The 9,650-nt window shown below is 34.7% G+C and overlaps 2 protein-coding genes across 2 annotated transcripts; both read left to right on the top strand.

Moving 5' to 3' along the window:
- Nucleotides 1-553: 553 nt before the first annotated feature.
- On the top strand, nucleotides 554-1,360 carry LOC113687349 (FBD-associated F-box protein At5g22730-like). The gene has a single exon (XM_027204975.1). The coding sequence runs from the start codon at nucleotides 554-556 to the stop codon at nucleotides 1,358-1,360; it is 807 nt and encodes a 268-aa protein (XP_027060776.1).
- A 2,828-nt stretch (nucleotides 1,361-4,188) lies between these two features.
- Nucleotides 4,189-6,883, top strand: LOC113743464 (F-box/LRR-repeat protein At4g14096; the record flags this gene model as incomplete). Its single annotated transcript, XM_072049702.1, has 5 exons — nucleotides 4,189-4,198; nucleotides 5,095-5,215; nucleotides 5,366-5,945; nucleotides 6,049-6,189; nucleotides 6,306-6,883. Coding segments are annotated over 5 exons (1,140 nt in total), but the record flags the coding sequence as incomplete, so codon positions are not given.
- Nucleotides 6,884-9,650: the final 2,767 nt, after the last annotated feature.

Genomic DNA, 9,650 nt, shown 5'->3' with positions numbered 1-9,650 from the left:
ACATTACAAACCACCTAAATTGCACATTATGAGAAGATACTGCAATATGTTACTTGTGCAAAAACAATGGTTTTATCCACCAGATGGAAAAACACCTACACAGGTTGGTGCCTATAATTGGTATAGATGACTCATTGCATCCTGAAATTCAAGAAGGAGACAGCACTGAAATGGTCTATGATGGATTTATACGATTTACTGATTGGTTGATGTTGTTGCGGAATGGCAATGACATAATCAAGTTTTCTCTTTAAGGGCCGAAAATATGCATATGATAATTCATTAATTAATGATTGGATTTGTGCTGCACTGTGCTGTAAGGTTCAGGAACTTGATCTTGATGCATTTTATGATTACAATAATTTATCTCATCTTACAAGCTAAATTTTTTATAGGAAGAAATATCTCGAGAAAATCCACCAAAGAGTTCAATATGTAAGTCAGGAATCCAATCTGACTCAAAAACTTAAGTCATTAGATCTTGGATCCTTTCTTACATATTAACTACTTTTTTTTCATCTTTCGGACCAATGTAGAACATAACCCTTTACTCATGAACCTAACAATTTTCACTCTCAAGAGGCTCGTAAATTTGAAGCTTCGTGGCTCTGTCATAAATGCCCAAGAGTTAGTTTCTTTACCAAATCTCAGAACCCTGCGCTTGATGTGGGTGGTATTCCCTGGTGGTGATAATGCCATATCAAAGATTTTCAGGGGCTGTACATCACTTGTCGGTTTGCTTTTTGGTGATTGCTTGCCGGAAGAAATTCAAGTTCTTGATCTTTCCATCACTTCCCTCAGCAGATTGACACTGATTTATTCTGGCGTCAACAAAATTCTCATTGATAGCCCAAATCTTGAATATTTGAGGATAGGTACTAATGATACTTATTTATATGTGCTGAAAAACTTGGAGTCGTTAGACAGGGCAAAGGTGTATGTTGAATCTATGCGAAGCTTCTCTCCGATAATTGATGGATTGTACAGTGTTAAGTTTCTAGATCTGACTGCACAATCCTTTAAGGTAACTATTATAAAGTTCAAGACTCCTTGTCACGATATGCAATCCCTTTGCTTATGGTGTGAGACTGATAAAGATGATCCTTGTGGCATTGTGTCGGATTTGTTTGAGATTAAACCTTTTTGTTTGGCTCAGAAGTCAAGGAAAGTAGAAATTGTTGATTTCTCTGGCTCTGAACTTCAGTTCACTGTGGTGGATTATCTGCTGCAGCACGGAGTTTTACAAGAATTAATGAATTTTAGGTCTTCAGACAGTAAAGAGTCTACTCAAGACTGGCCATTGTCCAGATTGAGGAGCTTAGTAACGTTTCCAAGATGCTCAAAGACCTGGCAAGATTGATCTTGTTGAGCGAAAACCTATTTGAACAATGTACAAGAATTGAAGGATCGAGGAAGCAAAGGTACCTTGTTCAGTTTGGTGAATGGCTTGTGCAAATTGCAACCATGTTATTTGGTCTTCCAATATAATGGATTTGATGCTTAATAAATAAATTTGGTTTTACAGATTAGTGATTTTAACTTCGTCAATTGGTCTATAACAAATGCTCTTGTTAGATGAATGTTGCACTGCTGATGCAAATACTTTTCTACTGAGTATACTGGTTGAAATTTTACTGCTGGCAAGCAAATTGAACCAGAGTTTATTAGTTTCATGGTGCCATTATTTTAAGGATTTCTTATTAAACATTAATAAACGTGTGACCAACCCAACAATCATCCAAAGTACATTGGGGAAGGAGAAAAACATTGGTTGTCCCTTGTAAATCATTTGATAAAATTGGCAGTCCTGATCCAATACAAATTTCAATATTTGACTGCCCAAATAATTTAAGCTGAAGATTATGCCAAACAATTACTTGTGTTGCTTGATGTACATGCATTGCTGTAGCTTGAATACAAATTGATCGTGCGTGTATCAAGTATTGGAACAACAACCAAAGCCAAGTACTTGTCAAAAAATAAAATTGAATTTTATAATTCTATTCTTTTCTGCCCATAAAGCTTGCGTAACTCCTTTTTTATTAACCAGACGGAAATGTCTTTAATGCCCAACATCGATTTAGATGTTGCTCAAAGAATAAAAGAAAAAACATCTGTTTATATGACTCAATTTGCTTGAATTCTACATTTCAAATTTCGTGATTCCTTTGATTCTATTTTACATGATTTGATTTGCATTTTCAAGAGGATTTTCTACTTTTAATTTGTTATTCAACTGGTACATGTTATGGTTGTAATTGCACAAAGACTTTCTGCTTCTTTGCCCTAAGTTTCATCATTTGAATTCTGCATTTGTTGACTCTTGCTTCAATTGGGCTTATTATTCTCGTGCCCTCCGTTGGTTTTTAGATGTATTATTCCCAATTTAAAAAGGGTTTTTTTTTTATGATTTTGCTAATTCAGTTTTGTGTCCATTAATCTAATCTCACACACTGTTTCTGAGCAACAACTGAATTAGATTGGATGCTGTATTAGTGGACGTTCAGATTTCCACTTTATAGATGGATGTTGAAGTTCCAAGCTTGAGCTTTGATTGCCCACAAGTACATCTTAGAAAAGCCTCTAGCATGTTATCCAGTTGTTTTATTAACTTTTGGACCTGAAATCAGAACCTCGCCTACCAATTTATCTTATCTAAGTGGAATAAGATGAGATTATCTATCTTAATTTACACGAGAAAGAAAAGTCATATGAGTTTTAGCCCCTAATTAGCTATGGATTGATCAATTTCTAGTTAGATTTTTTTAATTAGCACTTGCTAAGAGGGGCCTCACTCTTTTTTTTCCTATAGTATTATAGTACTAGTTCATTACCTTTTTTTTTTAACACCTTGCTACTTTCAAAGCAAATTACCAAAAGCAGTGATAAATCAAAGTTTTAGATATTTATATTAAAATGGTCTTAATTGTATCACAAATATTTTTAAATAATAGTTTCTTTTTTAGATAACAAACAATGTACCATGAACTTGATATGCTTAGGATACATACGAGGATTTAACAGTATTAGCATACATCTGAGCATTAGGGGAGGGATGAGTTGAATAATATAAGAAGAGAGAGCATAAGTGAGAGGTTTCATGTTTGATACCTCTTACTTATGCTAAAAAAGGAGAAAAAACAAACAGTCTTATTAAAGTTAGCAAGAAGGATTGCTCAAGCAATTTTCAATTCAATTAAGACTTATTCACGTAATTAACAATTGCCTCAATAACTTAGTGGATCTTCTCTTAACTTCTACTTTCTTTTTTCTTTTCCCTTTCCTTATTTTCCTTGACTCTCATTGAGCGTAGTTGGTAAATAATCCTATTATACTTGTATAATACATGTTCATATGTATCATTCAAAAAAATTCCTCATTTAACGTTTCATACATAAAAATAAGTTTAAAATTGTATACATGTGGCATGGTCTTAGAAAATTATAGTAAATTTATTCATATTTTTTGTTCCATAACTCTCAAATATGTTTATACTATTGTCATATGAACTTATATGTGTAATTTTTCCAAACACGTATTTTTACACCCAACTTTTAATCATACATTTGAAAAAAATTTCATAAAACATGCATATGTATAATATCTCGTATTATACCCATCACATATTCTACTAAATACATTGTGGAGGGAAACAAATACCAATTACCTTAATAACTTTCAAGAAATTGCAATGTCTGCTAAACCAATCTATCCAATAAACATTATGTGCATCAATTTTAATAGCTAAACGTAATAAATTATCTCGAATCATAATCAAAAGTAAACCTCAACAACCCTCGAATGCTAGGAAAAACAAATTCACTTTTCTCTTTTAGTTCTTCAATCTTCAATGAAGCAAGAGAAACAAGATGTTAATCAAAGTTTGGCACTAGTGGCACGGACCACTTTCTCCAATATTTTGCTTAATAACTTACGAATAGGGGTATATTTGCAACAAATTGAACACTAGAAGGGGTTAAGTTCTGCAATTGAAAGAAGAGGGGGGCAAAGTGGCATAAATAAACAGTTTAGATCAGGGGTTTCAAGATTTAAATCTGAACCATCCATTTTCATCTTGAATCAATGGCGAACTTAATCCCTCTTGAAAACTGTAAAGCCCTGTCTCCAGCAATTCTCTCCAGTGGTTGAACCGAACCTGGTTGAATTCTCAAAACAAATTTACCCAAAATCTCATGTGGTAATTTTCATTGCTTCCCTTTTAACTTTTATATCTTTAGCTCAATTGTGCAGTTGGTAAATTTTTGTTTTCTTGCATTTTATATTGTTTAATTGCTGTTTTAGTAGGTTCTTTTTTCTTCCTCTGTTTCGTGACCTGTTTCGATGTTGCTAGGTATGTTGATTATGCTGTAATTGCAATAAGAACTTAAATTTGGGCTATTTTTGAGTTCCGTATTGGGCACATCTGCGAACACTTTTCACAAATTGAGGATTTTTGAAATATACTTTTGTACGATAAGAATGATAGTAGCACTCTCATAGTAGTTAAATGACGTTTTTTAGTTGAAAAGTCACAGAATCCTCTCTTTTGGTTCTTATTTTGAGTCGGAAAGAAATCATAGTGATAGTAAATACAGTGAAAAATGGGGTATTTTTATCTTTTCAGCTGACTGGAAAAGTCATGGGGATTGGAGACTGAATTTAACAAATGTAGGAGTGCCAATGTGAATTCTTGAAAGGAACAAGGTTGTAGGCTGAAATGGTTTTGGTGAAAGGGTTCTTTTTTCTTGGTTTGGTTACTTAAGTTTGTGTCCCAAGAATCGAATTTCACACTCTGTTTATGTTCTTGATCAGCGTTGTTTGGAGTTGGTCTGTAGGATATGTGTGTTCTACATCCGTTGAATGTGTATCTTGTATATTGGGAATTGGGATATACTTGAGTTATATTAGTGCATGAGGATGTTCAATTGACAAACTGATTATGCGTGAGGAATTTACTTGTTCGCTCATTTTGTTACACTAATTGGTTTCTGAGAAATGATTCTGTATTCTAGGCTTGTCTGATGTTCTTGCTATAAGAAGTCATTCCAAAGATTTCATGCATGGCTGCTAAAAAGTCAAAACCTCGTCAAACAGGGATCAAAGACCGGCTAAGTGCTTTACCAGATGCTATACTTTGCCACATACTATCCTTTCTACCCACAAAGAATGCTGTGGTTACTTCTCTTTTGTCCACTAGATGGAAATATCTTTACAGGTCTGTGCCTAAGATTGATCTAGACGACTACTTGCCTACGGAAGCTGCACGAAGAAAATGCTCTGAGAAAACCTCTAATGGCTTCATAAGATTTACGAATAGGTTGTTTTCTCTACGAAACAGTGCTAACATAGTCACGTTTTACCTTAGGTGCTCAAATACATATGAGTATTGGATTATTAATGATTGGATTTGTGCTGCATTGTGCCGTAATGTTCAAGAACTTGATATTCATGTCGAACATCCTGCCGGAGATCACCTTACTGGCGAAATCTTCAGACATGAAAGGTTATCAAGTTTGAAGCTTCGTGGCTTTTCTGTCAAGGTTCCAGAGCAGGTTTTCTTACCAAATCTTAAAATCCTGCATTTGGTGTATATGACATTTCTTGCTGACAATTATCACATGTCAAAGTTCTTGCTTGGCTGTCCATTGCTCGAGGATTTGAAGTTGACTGATTGCGACCTAGAAAATCTTGAAGTTCTTGATCTTTCCATTCCTTCCCTTAAAAGCTTGACATTAAGGGACAACTATTATATTGCAACAATTATTATATCTAACCCGAATCTTGAATATTTGATGCTTCACACTTCTTCAGCAGAACATGTAGTGAAAAACTTGAAGTCTCTGGCCAGTGCAGAGTTGTTGAGTGATGATTTAGAAATCTCCTCGAAGTTAATTAATGAATTGTATAACGTTAGCTTCCTGGCCATTAGCGGGAGTTGTTTTAAGGTAAATTAAACTTTAATAATTTTTTTTTGCATTGACGAACTACTTTGCATATGCATTTTCTAGTATCACATCATTTTGATGATTTATCTTTAATTGCATGAAGAAACTAGTGGCTTCTGGTTCCTTGCGTAAACACCAGTGTTTGACTCATTTGGATCTTTCGCCATTTTCTGAAGATGAGTTCCGCATACTTCCCAGATTACTTGATGGAACGCCTAATCTTGAACAGTTGACTCTTGGTATGGTAAGTAGAACACCAAACTAAAGGTTCTGGCACAGAGTTGCTATTTCAATTATGACGATCATGAAACTCAAGACTTCTTATTGTAAAATCCCATCCGTCCCTGCCCCCACTTGTAGGCTTCTATAGGTGAATTTGAGCCTCAAGGCATTGTGTCCGATTTGTTTGAGGTCAAGCCTTTGTGTTTGGCTCAGAAGTTGAGGAAAGTAGATATCTTTGATTTTGTTGACTCTGAAACTCAGTTCAACGTGGTAGAGTATCTGTTGCAGCATGGAGCATTACTGGAATTAATGAGTTTTCAGTTTGAAACCACTAAAACTCCAGAAAAGTGGTCATTTTCCATGTTGAGGAGATTATTAATGCTCCCAAGGTGTTCAAAGACATGCAAGATTGCTCTTGGGGAGTGAATACCTGTTTGATCAATGTGCAAGAGATGAAGGATAGGAAAAGGAAAGGCACCTGGTTCAGCTTGGCATCTGTTTTGTTCAAATTGTAAACATGTTGTGAGTAGTTATATTAGATGCTTAATGGTTTTCAATTTGCAGATACAGTTGTAACTTAGTCAAGTGGTTGGTCTGTACTAAGCACTTTTCTATTTTGATGAATGCTGAACAGCTGATGTACATGGTTTTTGCTGAGTATGCTAGCTGAAATATCAGTGCTAGAAAGCACTTTGAATAAAACATGGTTAACTTCATGTTGTTAGCGCTTTGAAGATTCATACACTGTCACTTGCTTGCTTCTACTTGTGTAGTGTCCCCTTTTGATATCTTTTTCAGATTGTACATCTGACCAACCCAACAGTCATAAATGGGGAAAAAAAATTATATTTTGTGTGTGTGTGTGTGTGTGTGATCGGATGGTCGGCCCTTCTGATTGATTTTAGGAAATTGGCAGTCCAGATCCCATTGAAATTTCCATGGTACATATGTGCCATTTAACTTGGTGAATTTGATGTAGAAGCTTGGAGGATGTGGCAGGATATCATTCCAGTACCTGACATGTCAAATTCCTCTGTAACTTTGTGCCCGTATCCACAGTAGAATTGGGCAAAAATGCATGTTTCTGGAAATTGGAGTCAAACCCGAACCACAATTGGACAGTGGTGGATTATGCCCATAAGAGAATGCTCTGCAGTCTAGAAAATCATCAGGCATAGAAGAATAACCATAAAGGATATTTAGAAGGCCAATGATATTGACACTCCAAGAAAAGCTCGAGGGATCTTTACTTGTTACTGTTCGAAATGTCATAAACAACAGTGAGTAAAGGTGGAGTCTGGAACATTTAAGGGTGATAAGTAGACAAGGAAAGCCATAAACCACAAAGAAAAGGAAGGTGGAGTCTGGAACAAATAGTTGTACTGTTTAAGGAGCCTAGTTTAGGATCATAAGGGTGATTAGTAGGCAAAGGAAAGCCGTAAACCACAAAGAATTTGGCCTAAGCGCCATCTATTCTTCTTCTTCTTCGTCTTTTGAATCTGCGTACTCCTTTTGGAAAGCAGAAATTGGAACTACAGATATAGAACCAGATACAAAGAGTCTAGCTAAAGTCAATCATCTAAACAAATTCAAGGTGAAAAGATGGAGAAGGCAACTACTATGTTGAGGGCTATCAAGAATGCCTCAACATAAGTCTACCCATCTTGTTCTTTAAGTTCTGGTTTGCTAATACACAATTCGTTTGACATTACAATACTTTTGAGATTACATGCATTATGAAATATACAAACACAGACTAATTTGCTAAGCAAATTAAAGATTTATTTTAATCGTACAAATAATAATAGAAAAAAGTGCCTTGTAGCATGAGAGAAGGGAGAAAAAGGGAAAGAAAAAAAAAAGGAAAAGGAAGAAGAAGAGATTTTTTTAAAAAAAAAAAAAAAAGGAAAAAGAGCAAGGACAACCAACAAAAAAAGTCATTAGATAGCAAAGGCATTGTTGTCAAAAGTATCATGTAATACATGTAAGGGGTTAAAAAGAATATTCTTTTCATTAATTTCCTTGATAGATTGGGATTAAGCAAGTGATTGAATTTTGACATTATTGGAACTATTGCTTTAGCCCTTTTATCCATGAAGTGCAAACAAAAAAAAGTTGGGATAGTAGCCTGCAACTTTGGGGGCAAAGAAAATAACAATCTATGTATTTTCATGAGACAGTTGTCACTTTAAAAAGTTATGTAATAAGATATAACATGAAAAAGTGTAACAAAAGACCTCAAGCCAACTTTGGGTGGGGAAGGGGTTGGTGCGTTTAAGCCGATTCAATACTATTATATATATTTTCATTTTCAACCAACCCAAAAACTTGGATCAAATTGTGAAATTGTGAACGATCATATCTTCGAAAGAAAAGCCAAAAAAAAAGAAAGACAAAATTTCTATACTCTCCCCGCTCAAAGAAGCATCAATAATAAAAGAATGCAAAAGTACATCCAATTTATTGCAAAGGGAACGTAAGTTTGTAAATGATATGTTGTTCGATGTACCAAAATAAGAGAACAAATTACAAATGGTCAATCAAGTCAAAATGCATATTTGCACTTACAACTGCAGCTTGAATTTTAAGATTGTCCATCGTCCAATGATAGATTATCCCAAAAAACAAAAAAGAAAGAAAGAAAAAAGAAAAACCATTAAATTTCTATACTTGAAGGAACACAAAGAATCCGTACCTACTTTAATAAGATTCAAATTGCATGATGCTAAAGTACTAGACTATGAGTAACAGAAACTAGTGAACACTAAAAATAACGTTGGCGAAAACGAAATTTTCCCAAACAAAAACTTATAATTATTAATAATCAACTTAAAAAAAATTACTACTGGTATGACTTCTCCTCCAAGATCAAGAAAATTGCTTGAAGACCATCTCATTGCCGCGTTATATATCCCCAGAACTCTGCTGCAGCATCAGCGTCCCACTGTTTACGGTCAAAACTCTGACTATAATATGCTGTATCCCGGTATGATCTCACCTCCGGCACCGGCTCCAGCTCCAGCTCTGGCTTCGGCTCAGGCGTCCACTGTACATACCTCTGAGGTTCAAGCTCTTGCGTAGAACTGTTGGCAAAAAAAACAAAAAAACCAAGTCCAAAAGTTTATATTTATTTATTTACTAGTTTTATTGGTGTTAGATTTTTAGTCCTTGTATTATTTAGGAATTTGAGTTTTATTTGTTAATTTCTTATGGGGTGGTTTCTTTCCAACAACTCTAGGAGATTATAAATAGAATATTATTTAGAGTGTTTTTTTAAAAGAGACTACGAGAGAGTCTTATAATATTTTATTGTGGTGTGAATTTCTTCCATTGTGTTGAGATATAATAATATTGTGAATTATTTATTTCTTCTCTCCAACATATATATTCAAGTGTTTCTTTTATCCAGCACACATTAACTATTATTAGAATCCTAAATTTGAGATCTACAAGAACCCTGATGCTGCAGAATCATTGCTGATC

The sequence above is a fragment of the Coffea arabica genome, chromosome 5e (assembly GCF_036785885.1).
Source record: "Coffea arabica cultivar ET-39 chromosome 5e, Coffea Arabica ET-39 HiFi, whole genome shotgun sequence".
Taxonomy (NCBI): domain Eukaryota; kingdom Viridiplantae; phylum Streptophyta; class Magnoliopsida; order Gentianales; family Rubiaceae; genus Coffea; species Coffea arabica.
This window is presented reverse-complemented; position numbering and strand designations above follow the sequence as displayed.

What these genes read in the sequence shown, in the direction of transcription:
- LOC113687349 (XM_027204975.1), top strand. Translation starts at nt 554, where the DNA reads ATGAACCTAACAATTTTCACTCTCAAGAGGCTCGTAAATTTGAAGCTT.